The sequence below is a fragment of the Canis lupus genome, chromosome 10, assembly GCF_048164855.1.
Source record: "Canis lupus baileyi chromosome 10, mCanLup2.hap1, whole genome shotgun sequence".
NCBI lineage: Eukaryota > Metazoa > Chordata > Mammalia > Carnivora > Canidae > Canis > Canis lupus.
In genome coordinates, this window is record NC_132847.1 from 66,887,548 (window position 1) to 66,905,892 (window position 18,345).

Genomic DNA, 18,345 nt, shown 5'->3' on the forward strand with positions numbered 1-18,345 from the left:
GTCTTCCAGGATCTCTTCCAACGATGGCATTTGCTAATTTTATGAGTCCTGTTGTAAAGGACTCTGCAAAATAATGGGACCACCACACCTGGTCCAGTCTTGGTGAAATGTCATGTGCCCAGCAACACTGTCCAGCTTCTAAAAATCACTAAAAGGAATTCCCGTCTTTACTTTTAATTCTTGACAAACCTCAACAGAGCTTCCTTTTTCCATCCTCTGCAGTGGCTCCTTTTGGAGTCCCTCCTGTTTTAGTCAGTACTCTTTGGAATGATAGAATTCTGATTCAAAGTAGCGTTCAAAAAAAAGGATCCTATTTTCTCACCAAATTGTGAAGTCCGGGAATTTTTATTTTGCCTTGAATTCCATTTCCCAGCTGTGCCTTCCTCTCTGCTTGCTTTGTTTTCAGGAAAGCGTTTCCCATATGGTGGCCACCAGTACCCGCAGGCTTAAATATTAGCATTTTAGCAAACTCATTGGGAAAGTTCTCTTTTTCCAGCATTCTAAGGCAAGTCCCAGAGTTGGCTCTCATTGGATCCAGTTTGTCACCTTGCATTTGTTGTACACTCATCCTTGGGATTCTGCTTCCCTTTTGAGGAGGGAAGGTAAAGAATGGAGATAGCCCTATCTCAATCACACAGACTAGAAATGGAGAACAGCATCCCCAAAGGGAAATTGAGGTGCTATTAACATAATAAATGGAAACCAGGGTTGGAAAGAACAAGGCAATGACTGTCCATTATGATTCTTTGATTCCTTGCTTCAAACCATTGGTGTCTTTTGACAGATATATATAGATAGGTAGGTGGATAGATGAATGGAAAAATAGGTAGACAGATGGATTTTTATTTCTTTCTATCCCTCCACCCACCCATTCATCTATTTATCTCTCCTGTATCTACTTATCTATCTAAAATCTAGGCAGCTGATCACATGCTTTTGGTTTTCTCTTGCATTTTTCTCTTGCCTTTCCAGCATGGCTCTTTCTACTTATTTCCCAAAGTTTGAATTGTAAATGTCTCCCTCCTGGGCTGGGAAATGCTGAGCTCTCTTTTAAGGGCAAGGAGGGAAGAAAAATGGAGCCAGCCAAAACTAGATTCCTTTGGAAACTGAGGGGAGACAGGAAGGGAGGAACTCACATTAATAATTTTGCCCCCAACATCTATCAAATCACCAGAGTGATCTTTTATCATTTTGAGTTGTGGGTGCTTTAAAAATTTGCATCTGTGTCCAGGAAAGAAGTAGATAAATTTGCACATGATGGTAAAAGAAGATTCTGGGATATAAATCCTCTGATGCGAAGTTATGGATGCATCCCAAAAGTCTAGTCAAACAGTGTCTGTGTTTTAGCTTCCAGACTTCTGTAGTGGGTCAAGCCAAACTCCCAAATGGATTTCTAAACTTGAGAAACATCAGGCTTTTTTTTTTTTTTTTCCAATCACACAAGCACTCTTGAATTGAAAACAACACTGGGTCATCAAACAATATAAACATTAATTGATATCACTTATCCTTCTGCCTTCAACACATTGAGCCCTGTAACAGTTCTGACTCAAACTCCTTCAACAAACCAACCCCCACCCCCCAACACACACACATACACACACACAAGCAGTCTGCTAAGAGCATTTAAAATCCCAGTCAAGGGCCTTGGCCCTGTCTCTGGAATCCATCCGGATCATCTCTTGTTTCTTCGTCCTACATCACTGGTCTTGCCCTTTCTCATTCTCTGGCTCTGAGGCAAGATTCTGATCCTAGACCCTACCATGAACCAGCTTCTTGGGATTGCCCACTGTCTCATACCCATCAGCTGCAAGTCAGAGGCTCTCTTATTTTATGCCCTGGCCCAGGTGGATTCATTTGCTAGAGCTGCTTAAACAATAATAATTTATTTTCTCATACTTCTAGAGGCCAGGAGTCCAAGATCAAGGTGTCAGCAGGTTTGCTTTCTTCTGAGACTACTCTCCTTGGCTTGCAGATGACCAGTTTTTCCATGTGTCCTAACATGGTCTTTCCTCTGTGTGCAGCGTCCCTGTGTGTCCAAATATCCTCTTGTTAGGACACCTCAGATTGGATTAGGGCTCACTGTAAAGACCTCATTTTAACTTAATCATATCCTTAAAGACCTTGTCTCCAAGTATAATTACATTCTGAGGGTATAAGGGTTAGGCTTTCTATATAATGAATGGGGTGGGGAGAGGCACATAATAAGCTCATACATAATACCAGGCAAGCTGACATCCCACTACAGACCCCCAAATCTGCTAAAAATTGGGAGTCAAACATTTGCATATGGCTAAAGTAATTTCTATTAAGACTAATTAAGAACTATGATCATTTGGGGCCAATGAAAGGACCAAACTATCACCACTATTTCTGGAAAAAATTAAGTTAGCTGAGCAGTCCAATAGAGGTACTAATTATAATTCCAGCCCCCCAAAGACTCAAGAAGCTTCTATTTAGATCTAGATATATGTTATCTCTCCTGGCAGCACTTTTCTTAGCTGCAGTTTCTGTTGCTACATATTCCTAGAAGTCATTGATTTAAAAGTGAAGCCACTATGGTATCAAAGAATAAAAATAATCGTAATGACAAATTTTATCTAGTACTTGCTATGTTCTTGGCACTGAGCTGTGGAGTTACATTATTATTATCTCATTTAATCCACACCAAGACCCTAAGTGATTCCTATTACTGTCCTCATTTTATAGGTAAGGAAAACTATGACTTTGAGTGAAGTAACTTGCCATGGTCCTGTGGTTCTCCTGCCAGTTCCCACAATAAGCTCCTAACCAGCTGTGGCCAAGTCAGTTTTTTTAAATTGATGGTTTAAAATCAGTCTTCTTTGGGGAAGCTGGGTGGCTCAGTTGGTTGAGGGTCATACCCTTGATTTCAGCTCAGGTTATGATCTCAGGGTTGTGAGATCAAGCCCCCTGTCCAGCTCCACGCTGAGTGAGGAACCTGCTTTAAATTCTCTCTCCTTCTCCTTCTGCCTCGTACCCATTCTATTTCCCTTTCTCTCTCTGTCTCTCTCTTTCAAGAATAAGTAAATAAATTCAATCTGCTTAAAAAAAAATCTTCAAAAAGGAATTGGTGAGGCTCCTCCTGAAGGACACTGAGGGAACGAAACCATATTAGGATTATAAACTCAGATGCCATCAGAGACCAGACTTACATTAGTGAGTGACATCAACCCACAAGTAAACTGAGAATGTGGTGGAGCAGTTAAATCTCTTCTAAAACAGTGATAATAGTGACTCAGCTCTTGGCAGTTGCTGCTTTGTAGAGCTATAGATACTGGGCCTGGTTTCACCAGTCTTCTAACTTTTTTCAAGAAAAACTAGATGTTTAATGTTCATGTGCATTCTCATAAGTTTAAATATTGATAACTACGTAGGGGCCCTGGCTGGCTTAGTCAGTAGAGCATGCGACTCTTGATCTCAGGTTGTAAGTTGGAGCCCCACGTTGAATATAGAGATTACTTAAAGATAAAATCGTCAAAAAGAATGAATGAATGAATAAATAAAGATAACTAAATCATTTTAAACAATAACACTGTTGATGTACCTGACTAGCTCAGTCATAAGAGTGTGCGACTCAATCTTGGGGTTGTGGGTGTGAGCCCCACATTGGGGGTAGAGGTTGCTTAAATAAGAAAAACTTTAAAAATTAAAACAACAGTGCTTTGCAGATGAAGTAAAGCATGCCTGAAAGCCTGAAGGGTCATCATTCTTAACTTCTGGGCTGATGAACACCCTGAGAACCTTTATGAAATTTTCAGGGAACTCTTTTACAAATATTCTCTCCTATGCACTTCTACTTGATTCAAGTGGGTTTTTTGAATGGCTGGGTGAACTCCCACAGGTCACCTGACACCATCACAGCCCCCCAAGGGGAGGAGAGGAAGCTCTGCTGGCAGGACGCCCAGAACTCAGAGCGGAAATGTAACATCCTGGATGCCTGGTCAGGGAAGGCCCCATTCAGAGGAAAGGAGCAGTACTGGCAATCAGATTGCCCAAAGAGAAAACCTCCTCCTCCCAGATGGTTAGGTATTTCTATCTGGGTCTCCTCAGCCCAAGCATAGTGCCTGGCAAACAGCAGAAATTCAAGGAATGAGGTTGGGGTGGGGAGTGAAATGGCCATTACATTTCTGAAAAATAACAATGATGATGATATGGAAGACAGATCTGAGTTGGGGGACTCAGCCTGAATTGGTGCACATGCAGTGGGGCTGGAAGGGAGGCATGTGGTGGGAAAGGCATAGCAGAGACCAGCTTCTTTGTGTCTCCAAGGGCCATGCTCCCCTATGCCCTCTGTCCAATGGTACTCTTTTCACAGCCAAGATAGGGAAAGTCAAGCACTCTAGCTGGTTGGTTGACCCTCCAAAGAGCCCAAAGACCTTGAATATGCCTCAAACATCACCTGTTATTTTCATTATTAATCTACATCTCCTCTGCATAGCAACTAAATCCAAGATGGCAGTTTGGGCTTTTATTTAATTTTATGCCATTATTATTTAGGGACTAAATATCCAATAATCTTTCCAGCCTAGTAAAATCAGGATAGCAAAACTAATAATTAGGATGTCATAGAGAATATAACAGAATCTTTCATTGGATTTGGGGAGAAGCCCCTCTGAATGGTAATATCCACAAATTAATTTGAGAGTAAACCAGGTTTTAAGCTGGTAGTTCTCTAACCTTTGAGGAGGGAACCTGTTTGTGAACAGTCTCTTGACTTCATTGCAAGTAGCATGGTTACCTAAAAAGGCTTTGATTTCTGAGGACCGGTTCAGGCCAGCCAAAACAAACCATTTTCGAAATTGGTTTGGGCCTCAGAGTCTCATAAAATTCATTTTAAGCAGTGTACCATGATCTTTTTTTTGCTCTCCTTTTCATGCATTTGGAATTTGCTATTCCCTTCACATACAGAGAGATGCTTAAAATGCACCTTTGAAAATAGAGCAGGAGATGAAACACCCAGTTCTCAATCCCCTCTCGGAGGCTGTGACAGACGAAGGCTGTTTTCTCCTTAAGGGGAGGTCCAAGACTCCTCAGTGTACAGTAATGGCTTAAAAACTGCAGCTTCTGGGCAGCCCCGGTAGCGCAGTGGTTTAGTGCCACATGCAGCCCAGGGTGTGATCCTGGAGACCCGGGATCGAGTCCCACGTCAGGCTCCCTGCATGGAGCCTGCTTCTCCCTCTCCCTGTGTCTCTGCCTCTCTCTATCTCTCTCTCTGTGTGTCTCAAATAAATAAATAAAATTAAAAAAAAAAAAAAGGAGAGGTCTTGCATCTTTAAAAAAAAAAACAAAAAAAAACTGCAGCTTCATGTCCAGATATGCACGTGTGTGCATGCACATGCGGGTTTGTGCATGAGTTATGCATGAGTGCATATGTGGGTCCACGAGTGTGCATGCATGTGCATACACAGAGCATATGCATGTGGCAGGCAGGTACCCGTGTGTGCATACCTTCTCAGTCTCAGGAGGGGTGTTCCTTCTTGCCCTTCTCACCCAGGGCACCTTGGTTAGCACAGGTGATTAGCAACAGCATACTGGAGCATGAGCACTGAACTTGGAGAGCTTCAGATCCCAGGTCTGCTTCTTACTTTGTGTTCTTGGGCAAATTATTTACCTTTCAGCTATCTGGAAAATGAGGATAATAATAGTGCCTTCTCCATTTGGTGCTTTTGATTGCTGGTGAGATAATATATGTTAAATATAGCACAAATGAAGAACACATAATAACCGCTCAAAAGCTGATAGCTGCCATTATTATTTTTGTTGTTATTCCTTCTTACACCGTGCTTGAAGGGAGAGAGTCAGGTGGAATCAGTAAATGACTTTCCAGCTTCGGGTACTCTTAAGTTTTCACCTCTTCACCGATGCATGATTGCCTTTTCAATCACCCAAAGTTTTTCCCGGCGTTTTTTTGTGGGCTGCCAAAACCCAAGGTGATACTCAGAGGCACTAGGTGCTTTCATTGTCTTAATCCTCTTCCATTATTCAAACATTCTGATGGTCAGGTCACTGTTCTGCAGAACTGGAATGCATGGGATCCCACAAGACCAAGATTGAGCGCTCCCTGCTCATCCTAGCTGCCCCCAGAGAGGCTTCTGCAAACCCTAAGTAATTGTTTGCTGAACTGCATGGGATTGGGTTTGGTGCTGGCTGCATATTTTTCTCAGGGTCCCACCATAAAACCTTTGTTTGATGTGTGCATTGTGAGCTCAGAAGCCAGCTCGAACCGGAACCTCAGGGAAGACAATTTCCCCCTCTTGAATCTTGATTTTTTTTCAATATGTCCTCCAGTTTCCTGCTCTCCTATCTCAGAAAATGAAAGAAATACTCATCTTTTGGGTGGTAATAAGGTGTACTGGTTAAGAAAATAGCCTCTGAGATCAGAGCACTTAGATTAAGTATTGGTTCCCTTACTTAATAGTTCAGTTTTCAGTCCTTTGAGCCTCAGTTTCTCATCTGTAAAGTGGGGTTAGTATTGTACCTGCCTCATGTACCTGTATTGTATGAGGATTGAATGTGATGTTACACATAAAGATAAAGCATTTGACCCATAGTACATCTCCAGGGCAGTTTAGTTGTCATGCCTGGTTTTATTGTGTCCATGTTGGAGGGACAACAAAGGGGTCAAGAAGCCATGGAGGGGGGCACACTGGTCAAGAAAGACACTGAGGTTTTTCTTTGTGCATCTTTGAGCAACCTGAACATCTGCCCCTGGGAAGAACCCAGAGAGGTGTCCCTTACCCAGGAATGTACAGGTGGGGAAAGGGGTTCACTGACCTCTGGATGAGTTTGAGGAAAATAACTGCTCATCTAAGAGGTGGACCTTTTCTTTCCCAATGGTGTCTTGTCAAAGAGAGGAACCAAGAAAGGGGAAATTGCCCTTGCCGCCATGGCTTCTGGAGGCCCCGGGGCCTGGCACTTCCATCTGTCCCATGAAAGAGAATGCTAGGTCTCAGGCTCAAGGATGAGCTTCCACCTGAAGGGGCTGGGCCGGGCTGGGCTGGGGCCACATCCTGCCTCGCTCCTCCAGCCCCTGGCAGGACTCTCCCTCCAGAGGAAGCAGGCCCCATCAGCTTATCCTTGGGTGGGGTTTCCCAAAGCCAAGTGTTTAAAGGCAAATCATTGTTCTGCAGTTCCGCTAAGCTTTAATAACCACCCTTCTGAGAACTCCTTCGAGAACCAAGTGAGATTTTTAAAACCCAAGAATAGCCAAAGGCAATTACCAGAAGAGAAATATCTGAGTGAGTCTCTGTCCTGACACACTTGGTGCAGAGACTTGGGTGAAGAAGAGAGAGGTGGGACCCAGGCCCCTAACCCCATTCTTTTCATTATGATCAAACTAAATGCTCTCATAGTGGGTGGATCTTTTGTTTGCAAAATGGGGTTGACCGAATTTGGGCCCCAGGAAGAATCCTAGTCTAGGAAATCAGGCAATCTCGTCTCTTCCGGTCCCAGCTCAGCAACTTCCTGGGAGATGCTCCCATTCCTTTCTGTCTCAGGTCTCAGTTCTCTCTTGGAAACACAGAAGGCTGGACTCTAGACTTCCCTGCAGGTCTGGGGCTGTGTGTGGGTCAGTGGGTTGATGAGGGCTGAGGCATAGGGGTAACGAGGAGAACAGCCAGGACGGATAGGAAGGTTGGCCACGTCTGAGCAGGGTCCATCCACTAAAGTCCCCACAAACAAAAGGGACCCTCTCCTGGCATTTGAGGACTCTGCTGTGTCCCCTGTTCTCTCCTTAAGCCAAGTGACATAGGTCCATTGACTGGACTCCCTTTTCTCCAATCTGTTTGTGGCTCAGCTGTTCTTAAGACATTCCGGCTATCTAATCAGCATGACCTGAGGTGGTGGTAAGGAAGATGCCAAAGAAGAGGTCACGTAGAGGCTAAGGACATTGTAGAGGAGCTTTCTATCCTGATGAGAAAGCAGCTCAGTCAGCTCCAGGCCCCTTCTGACTCCAGTTCAATTTGGGGAACATTTAATGAGCCTCTGCTACATGCTGGCCCTCACTGCACTGACTGAGGGTGAGGTGGGGCTGGTGAATGGATGGCCCCAACTTCAGTGCTCAGGTCCTTAGGGGGCCTGGCTGGCTCAGTCAGTGGAACATGCAACTCTTGGTCTTGGGCTTATAAATTAAAGCCCCACATGGGGTGTGGAGATTACTCAAAGTCCTCAGAGTCCCACCACCCATATGTTTTATGTCTGATAACTATACCTCCACGTGCTCCCTATCTCTAGATTTGCTGGCAAGTGACTAGGGCCACAAGGCCTTGCCTGGTTTGAGGGAAGGATAGGACCAATGACAGCCTGTTTGTTTCTTTAGCATCTAGAGCAACAGTGCTGCTATTTCTAATGCCCTCCATATCCTTTCCCTCAGCATTCCCCATCTTCTCTTTTCTCACCCCATGCCCTACCCTAAAGCTCTGATCTCTCTGGCTGCCCAAAACTCACACTTCTCATTTAACAGACACCTGGGGAGGCTAACTGGGTATCAGGCCCAGTCCCTGCCCCCAAGTACTTACAAGCTAGTTGATAAGCACCCACTCAGGTATCATCGATGAGCCAATGCTGTCAGCCAGACACACTTAAGGGCTTTCCCTGCTCAGGCACCAATGAGTGCCCTAAAGAGCAGAGCTATGAATTCATAGTGGAGGGAGAAGGCCGCGATGTCACTCTGGACACCTCACCAAGGAGCTGCCACTATACAGCAAGGCTGAGTACTGGCATCACCTGTGTTTTTAACTTATATGAATTCAAGTATATATTTCTAGCTAAAATAATGAGAGAAAAATAGGCATTTAAAAAGTATCAGAGATTATGACTGACATTCCAGTCTGTGTGCCTGTCAGACCCTACTGGTTGCTTGTCTGATAGCCATCAATCAACCTGTCCTCCTTCTTTCTTGCTGGCCACAATCCTGTTTGGTTCCTTTGTTCATCCTCCGAGTGGTTGTGTGTTAAGAGAATGCTGACCCAGGGAAGGCCTGACTCGGGAGTAAATCCTGATTAATTAGCTCCAAGCCAATTTTGAGAATTCCATTTGCATATTCCACAGCTGGTTTAGAGATAGACTAATGCTACGTTTTTGACCAGTGAGATTTTGGGCTATGTTGGGAGGGTGCTTTTGTGGAAGTGTATTTACTCCTCCCTTTTCCTGCCTCTGGATGTTTTCATGACACATAGAACTGCTATGTCCATCTTGGGACCATGGAAGAAGGTCAAGAGAATGGCAGAGGTCAAACTGAGACAAAGAGGCCCTGAGGCCATGGATCCGTTGAATCAGCCAACAACGTCTGGTGCCACACTACCTTGCGACTTCTTGTTCCATGAGCCACTCCTCTGTTGTTTAATCATCTATGAAGTAGGCTTTCTGTTACCTGCAGCCAAAAGCACTCTAAATGGTACACTCTAGTGTGGGGATGATAAGGCAAGTGTTCCTCTGCTGTCACCCAGCTGGTCTTTTCTTCTACCTCTCCATCTGAGTATCTCCAAACCCTGAGAAATTCTGCAGTTTCCAGATCTCTATTTTTTGTACAACGTGATCCTTAGCACAAGCCAACAGCATCATCTGGTACTTAACAAAGGAAACGGACTGTTCCGAAGCTGGAACAAAAAGTGGCTCTGTTGGGTTTTCTGAAGGATGGTGCTATTTTGGACTATATGGGAGATTTAAGGAATTTTCAAGAGTGGTTTTGACTCTTCAGGATGAGGTCTTTTGTCTTTAGAACGTAAATCCTCCATGAGATACAACTAACCTATGCAATAAGCTCTGGGCATAATGGAAACAGGGTGGTTCAAAAAAGTAAAAGGTATGGATCATTATAGCCTGGTTGCAGAGACAAAATTTAAATGAGAGGATTGATTTAGGCAATAGAGCACAGATTTACCTAAAAACTCTCTATGATGAGAACTGGAAGTTGATGAGGAAGGCAAGTCTGGAAGAGCTACGTCCTCTCCTCAGGCTGGGCTAGGTTATGCTACTGTAATACACAACTCCCAATCCCCATGTCTCAAAACAATAAAGGTTTAGTTCTCACTCATCCTACATGGCCATTGTGGCTTGGCTCTGTCTCTGCTTTGTGTTATTCTCACTCTGGGACTCAGGCTAACAGAATCACACTATCTAGAACATTACCACGCACCATGGTAGAGGAGAAGGTGCTCTGGAGGGCCCTGCATCAGCAATTACATGCTCCTGCCTAGAAGTGATAGATGCCACTGCTGCCCACACTCATCAGCTAGAACTAGTCACATGGCCACCAATTCTAAGGAGGCCAGGAAGTGAAATTCTGTTATGTGTGCACAAGAGGAAGGAACTAGAAATATTTGGTGAGCATCACTAATGATCCACTTTGCCCAACAATCTAAAATCCGTGTGGACAGATGACCTAGAGCAAAAGTCCACTCTCTTGTACATAAGGGTCTGTATCGACTTGTCTTTCTTTCTTACTCTGCTTTTACCTAGCAATGCACAGTGGTCCTGGGGGGTCTAGGTATAGCCAGCACCCTCCTGTACAGTGCCACCCTCTCCCTCTAGGTCTCTGATCTTTTCTTTTTTACTTTTATTATTTTTTAGTACTAACCAGAATCAGAAATAAGGAAATCATCCAGTATTCTCTGCAGTTCCATTGATTGCTTCCCCAACAAGCCTTCTTAGCAGCTTGTCCTCTTCTCTGTTCAGTCTGGTCCTGTTTCCCTTTGTTCAAACACAAAAGATGTGTTGTCTGCAGCTTACTATGCTCAGGCTCTCATGGCTGCCGTGCTACCATCTCAAATCCTCCATCTTGCAGATCCTCATGTGTGCCCTTGGCTTCTCCAGCCAGGCCTGGAGCTCAGCCTCCTTTCTTCTGCTTGTGCTACTCTGTCAACTGCATATGTGCTATTCCCAGCAGGAATCAAAGAGGGAGGCCATGCCAGTTAATGGAGTGCATCCTGTGCATGGAGACCAGAGATGTGGGTGCTAGGGAACTGGAAACTTGGGCTAATGGATTTCTTCATCTGACTGTGGGCTAAGTGAGGAGATGTATAAAAAGCAACAATTGGTTGGCTGATTTTACTTATTCCTGAAAGATTGTTATACAAGTGTCCCTAATGGGGAATTTATAAGCATATCTCAGCTATAAGTAGACAGGTCTCAATTTTTCCCACTACTCGGAAATGTAAGCCTGTTCTCTTTTTGGAGAAAGATGTTATTTTAATCTAGAGATTATAGAAATAATATAAAATATGCTTTCTCTTCTCAAAGAAATTATAAATAAGAACTTGAGAACAGGGAAAGAGGACAAAAGAGAAAAAAGTTATTTGGAAGTAGAGTGTGTAGAAGTATAATATGTAAAATAGTATATATAAGTATAAATATATATAATTATCAATTATCAAAATTCTTTGGTCCAATTCTTTATATAGGTTCGTCCCCTGAAATCAGAGGTGATTGTGCTTACATAACTGACTAATAATAGAAATGCATCAGTCTAGAATGTGTTGTCTTTTGCAATTATATATCTGACCTGTGAAATGTTTGTGCTATTGTTTTAAATACTGACCTTAGTTGAGTGGAAATTCATCTCAGGAACTTGGACATAACAGCAGATGTTGACAGTCATTGATAAAACCCTAGAGCGGAAGGATCTCAAACAAGCATTCCAAGCTATCCCCCTGCCTATTTGTGGTGCAATGCACTTACACGTTGGTCTTATGGAAATCACCATTGTGGAAACAGTAGTGGCATTTTTACATGCATGAGCATCCTCCTACTAAGAAACATCAATCATCTTGCTTCTCCAAGTCCTCAGGATGGGAGGGTCTGCTGCCCTTTGGTGTTCAAATAAAATTTACCTAAGGTTCTGTTGTATATATTCATGTCTAATACCCTATCCCAGATTCTTATCAACATGTCCTCCTTAGATTCTACTTTTTACAGGGAGCTCCTATGTGCACATGGCCATTCTCTTCTCTCCATCCGGAGATCCTCATTCTGTTTCTACAAAATAACACCAACACAAGACACTTACATAGAACAGATCTTCACTCTGTCTCCATTTGAGACTGAGGGGAGCATCATGTCGTGAGACGGCACTATAAAAAATTATAAATTGATGTTTAAACATCTTGGTTCTTCTCAAAAGTCCTTTTTATTGCCCTTGGAAATTCTTACTGCCAATTCTCATCCCAGCATCTTTCAGGTTCTCTCCTTCTTCTAAATGGACCTCTTTCTTTTTTTCCTACTTCCATGATATGGAGCCCATCATACCCAAAACTCAGTTCTCTTTCTGGAAGGAATTTTGCCTCTGGCATTTAAAATATCATTTTCCTGCCCTCACAACTTCTTGTTAGGATTAATAACATTTTAAAATTGAAATGTTGGGTCTGTTTCCTCTTACTCTTTCCATCAAATGATAGGTCATCTAAGTTAAACTGTTGTCTTCAGGTACCTGGCTGGCTCAGTTGGTAGAGTGTGCAATGCTTGATCTCGGTGTAGTGAGCTCAAGCCCCACATTGAGTGTACAGCCTACTTAAATAATATATATATGTGAAGAGAGAGAGGGAGAGATGCGAATCAGTATTTGCAACTGAAATTTCTATGCAGGAAAGGGAATTACATTTGAATAAAGATAAAAGTGGTTTATCCAAAATGACTTTCATGTATAATTTTGCTTATGGAGTATATCTATTAGTTACTATTACAATAATGCTGCTTGACATTTCATCCCCAAACTCAATAGCTTTTATTGTAATGCATGTGCAGCTGGGCTAGGGTTTGATTGATCAAGACTTGACTTAGCTCTAAGATGCTGATGGGGGTGTCCAGGTTTGTTCCCCATGACTCCTAGTCCCTTGCAGGCCAACTGGAGCATGTCTTCCTTATGCTATAGTGCATTTCAAACCTTTGATTGTGTTATATCCACTAAGATCCCACTGGCCAGAGCAAACATCAGTGAGCAGGGAAGAAAACTTCTCCAACAGTGGGAAAAGAGGGGAATGAATATTTGCTGAACGATAATTCAAACTATGCCATTAAGTAAATTTCATATAATTGTCCATCATGCCCAACATCTGTATCTCTCTGCCAGCCAGATCTGACAGGTGCCAACAGTGGCTTAAACCAAGAGGGGCTCTTAGTCTGTTGGATGCAAGGTGTGTCAGGGAAATAATCCATTCATGTTAGGAGCAAAGATGGCTTTCCCAGAAAAATGCATTTAAGAAAAAGCTGACAACCTCCTTACAGCAATTTCCCTAGAGGAAACTGTAGGGCAGCTCATGAAACTGACCCAATTTCTACAACCTAGTGAGAGACAACTATTTGCACCTTGCAATAAATTGAGTGCATGGGTCTTAAGCAATCCATTGTGCATATGTCATTTAAAATGAGGCTCTCCAGGATCCAGGTTATAAAATAATGTAATTGATGCTAAAATATTAAAATTTAATTAATCTGATATTAGTTTCTTAAAAATGTCATGCAAAAATTGTTTCTGCTTCACCATCTGGTTTGTCCAATTGGTCTCTACGGAAATGCTGAAGTATAACAATCTTTCTTATACATATCTCTGGTTTTTTGATTTAGGACAAAAGCTGGTAAAGTATCTTATTTTATTTTTTATTTTTTATTTTTTTGGTAAAGTATCTTTTAAAAAATTATTGTATCATTTTTATTGCATGAATACAAATTGGCACAAAAATCATTATGATACCACGCACAAAAATATATAGAATACTCTAATGAATATTTTGTGTATCTACAACTTAAGAAATAATTTTCCACTACCACACAATTTGTTTAATGATAACAGTATTGAGCAAGTGATGATGATAGCAAAATCACTACATAATATATTGAAAACTGGCATCACTGTTTTACAAAGCAATATGGGAACACATGCCATTAGCCTTAAAAGTATGCATACTTTTTGCCTAGGAGTCCTATTGAAGGATATTATTTGTGAGAAGAAAAGCATTTAGACAAAGAGGTACTCATTTTAGCATTATCTATACAGATGAGAAATTAGAAGTGACCTAAATATCCAACATTTTAGAAATAGTTAAGTAATGGTATACCAACTCAATGGATAATTATAGAATCAGTTAAATTGAAAATCTGAATATTGCTTAGCAAAATGTTTTTTTTTATTGTGGTAAAATATACATAAGATAAAACTCACATTGTAACCATTTTGAAGTGTATAGTTCTGTACATTAAATACAATCACAGTGTGATGCAACCATCCTCACTGTCCATCTGCTATAGTACATCTTAGGGGCCAAATCTAGCCCAGTGGCTGTTTTTGTAAAGTTTTATTGGAACTTCGCCATGCCCGTTTGTTTACGTGTGGTCTGTTGGCTGTTTCAGTGGCAGCTTGAGAAGTTGCAATGGAAATGGCATGACCACAAAGCCTAAAATATTTACTGTGTGGCACAGAAAATGTTTGCCAATCCTGACTTAACATAATGCTAGATAATTGAAGTTTTTGAATTTGGGCTATTCACACAGGATTCCAGGATGAATATTGTCCTTGAGTTACCCTTAGACAAAATTATTTGTTAAGGCAATCAGCAGTGTAAGCAAATACCACAAAGCTAATTTTAACCTATTTAAGAAAACAATCTTTTTAATACTTTAGGCTATGAGCATTCATATCCCAGCAGGAAGTTATTATACCCATTATAAAATTTGTTTCTACTGGTTAAAGTAGTCCCTTAAAAACTTTACTAAGTATTGTGTTTTTAGCTTTTAAGAAGATGACTTTATCTGCAATAAATGCGTTTTTAAAAATATACTTGTCATTACTTCAAACATTTCTCTAATATAGACCATTCCACCTGTATTCACACACATAACTGCATCTGAACCGGTACAGTTTGACTGTATTGTATTCATGGGTATTTCTTTTTTTTTTTTTTTAATTTTTATTTATTTATGATAGTCACAGAGAGAGAGAGAGAGAGGCAGAGACACAGGCAGAGGGAGAAGCAGGCTCCATGCACCGGGAGCCCGATGTGGGACTCAATCCCGGGTCTCCAGGATCGCACCCTGGGCCAAAGGCAGGCGCCAAACCGCTGCGCCACCCAGGGATCCCTATTCATGGGTATTTCTGAACACCAACCCCGGATCTCCTTTTCGAGGTGAAGAGAGCAAAACCCTGTATCTTGCCATGTGTCTACTCTTGGAGATCACCTGACAGTTTAAGAAAAAAGGAATACAAATCTTTATCAAGACTTGAGGAGAAAACAAATATAGATTTTAAAAGTGAATATAACCCCTCAATCATTTCCAGTATGTGTGTGGAATCTAGGGCAGTGAATAATCTGGAGTCAGCTCTATAGATGTGTGCATTTCTATGTCCCAGGATTCACTGTGAGCCCCCCAAAAAAGAGCTCAGTATGAGGGCTGGATTCTGGAAGAGTTCATTCCAACCTCTTCTCCACTCTGGACTGAGCATGGAACTGTCTGCAGGACCATCCATTAGACAGTGGACTCCAAAGTTGGAGATTAAGTCAAAACATGGGAGGTATTGACTGGCCATACTTTTGAAAGGATGCTTTCCCAGAAACTGCCCCGCAGGTGTACTGGAGCGACATTGGTTTCCTTTATAACACACATGGAGTTGGAACCTGCAAAATGTTGGTTAGGTGGCTATCCATGTCAGCTGAATGCACTTGGCTCAAATTTCACTTTTTTGTTTGTTTTTGTTTTCTCAGGAGTCGGGTGGGAGACTATGCTGCTAAAGGGAGATGAGGCAGTCTCAGATGCCACAGAAACATCCAATGCAGACATGACTATCAAGGTAAGAGATCCTTTCTTTAGTTTGGTTCTCAAAGTACGTCTCTAGAGGAAAACAAGCCTATGGCAGACTTCTAGGGACAAAATGAGCACCGTCCCTCAACCTGCTGGGTTTCTCTCTCTCTATTCATTGGAGCCTCCGTGAGTCAGCTAGATGTAAGATTTTCTGAAATTTGGCATCTGGATTAGGAAACCACCTAAAAGCTAGAATCTAAGGTGCGAATTCCAATGGGCTTGTTGCAGGGTCTCCAGAGAATATCTGCATGTAGGTTGTCTGCAAGTGGTAACCCCATGGGCACAGTAGAGCAAATCTGAGAATAATAGGCTGAGAAACCAGGCCCCACTGTGCATTGTGAAGAAAGGTCAGAGAGGCATAGAGTAGCTTTGATCTTGACTCAAGATTTCCAGTGGGAAGGCAGCATGTGGCCCACTCCAGCTGGAACACCAGTGGCCAAAAGCTTACAAAATGAGTCATCTGGAAACCAACCTAATTATCACTGTTCAAATTAATTGCATGAGTTTATAATCATTGCCTAGATTAAGGAATCCATAGCAAAATTTATCAGATTCAACCGCTTCCCCTCTATTAATAGATTAGACACAAAGGAATGGTTCTTCCTTCTTGAAATTCTGTTTATGTTTCAATTAACAGAAGCTGGGAGCTGGAGGGCTTTCTAACATTTTTTGCTTGAATGATTAGAGTTTAAATCTAGGCAACTTGCAAACTTTTCATTGAAAAACCAAAAGTAGTATCCCACCATTTTTCTAAGTAAGCTCTAGGCCCAACATGGGGCTTGAACTTATGATCCCAAGATCAAAAGTCACATGCTCCACTGATAAGCAGCCAGGTACCCCAAGTGGTATCCCTTTTTATATTGAGATTTACCTAGAGATATTCCATTCCTGGATTTATTAGTAGAGGTTGTACAAAAGAATATACAGGATGAATTTATTCTAGCTTTCCTTTGTAATGTGGAGGCTGGACTTATGTTATCTATGTTTAAAATGTTAGAGCAAACAAAAATGCCACAGTCAAATTAAATGAGAGATGGGATAGTAGCCTGAGTGGTCAAAAAAGTCAACTAATCTAAACAATAACGATTCAGCACTGAACGTTCATTTGCTTATAATTATAATGTTTAGCTGAAATTGCAAGACAATAATGTAGATTCAATGGTGCATTAGTGTCTCACTGGCTATTATTGCAAAGACAGAAATTTGTGTCTATGACCGCATTGGACAGAGAGAGAGAGACAGGTGGATGAACTTGATGGACGCAGATTTGCCCTTTTGGAGTCTGTCGTCCTTTGAAGTATGTGTTCCTAAAATGTGTTGCTAGTGAGCTGCAGATGTAGTGTAGACATTTAAATGATCAGAAAGACTAGAGTTTGTTTTGTAAAAGCGAATGGCGTATTCCGGTAGAAGCAAGTCTTGGCCAACTCCCATTTTTGTAAGGTTGCTGCTTAATCAGTCTGCTGATCCTTGGAACCAGGATCCTGAGTAAGTTGTATTTGGGTCTTGCCAGTTTAGATGCCGGTCTTGATCTCTCTTTCTCTTCTCTTTAATAAACAACTGGGAATGTGTAACAGAGGATTTTTAGTTCTCTGTTGAACTGAACCTGCTCTGAAGACTGGACACCATACACTTTAAAAAGTTAAACAAAACAGAAGTATATTTAAATATACCAGTAAATTCCTACAAATAAGGTTAAGTTCCTCTATTAATACCAATTGCTTCTCACTAAAGAATTTGTGAAACCTCTGGTGGATATAACATAGGGAACTACTTCTGTTTAGATCTTCGCCTTTGGTTTTCCCAATTATACAGCAATCACTAATTTTTTTTTTTTCTGTCTGACTTATTTCACTTAGCATCATACCCTCTAGGTCCATCCATGTTGTCACAAATGGCAAGATCTCAACCTTTTTTATGACTGAGTAATATTCCATTATATATATTTCTTTATCCATTCATCTAGTGGTGAACACTTACCACTGTTCACTAGAAGAAAAGGGCACTCATATTTCAGTATAGCGTCTATGTTACACCTTATTCTGTTTTGCTACATGTCTAGACATTGGTTTTTTAAAAAAGGGATGGATCGGTATTTTCTAAAACTTGTGTGACTCTGAGAATCACCTGCAGCAGTATATAAAAAACAACAGTAAAAATACAGAGTTTTTTGGGGAAAACATTGTCTCAGCATACAGCTAAAGCTGTATGGCTCCATGAACCCTGTCACTGCTCCTGGATCTCCGGTTTCCAACTAGCATGAGAAAGGACTTCCTTCTTCAAAACCCTTTGATTCCATTCCTTTTGAACACTGACCAAGGCCCAGGCATCTCCTCCTGGCTTTCCATATTTCCTTACTCTAACTGCAATTTTGTTTCTGGCCTTGTCTTCCACTCTGTCTTTCTGTACGCATCCTTGCCTTCTCTACCCAGCCTATTTGTAGCCAGAGCGATCCTTTCAAAAGGCCAACAGGATGACATCCCTCCGCTTCAGCCCTGCTGGCCTTCCCATTGCCTTGAGCACCTAAACCAAACTCCAGCA

General features: G+C 41.8%; 1 protein-coding gene across 9 annotated transcripts in view; it reads left to right on the forward strand.

Moving 5' to 3' along the window:
* PALM2AKAP2 (PALM2 and AKAP2 fusion) overlaps positions 1-18,345 on the forward strand; it is a 469,130-nt gene that overhangs the window by 322,931 nt on the left and 127,854 nt on the right. For all 9 annotated transcript variants that reach the window (XM_072842284.1, XM_072842286.1, XM_072842288.1 and 6 more), the window contains one exon: positions 15,711-15,796. In XM_072842284.1, coding sequence (XP_072698385.1) covers positions 15,711-15,796 — 86 coding nt within the window. The remainder of the gene's footprint in view (positions 1-15,710; positions 15,797-18,345) is intronic.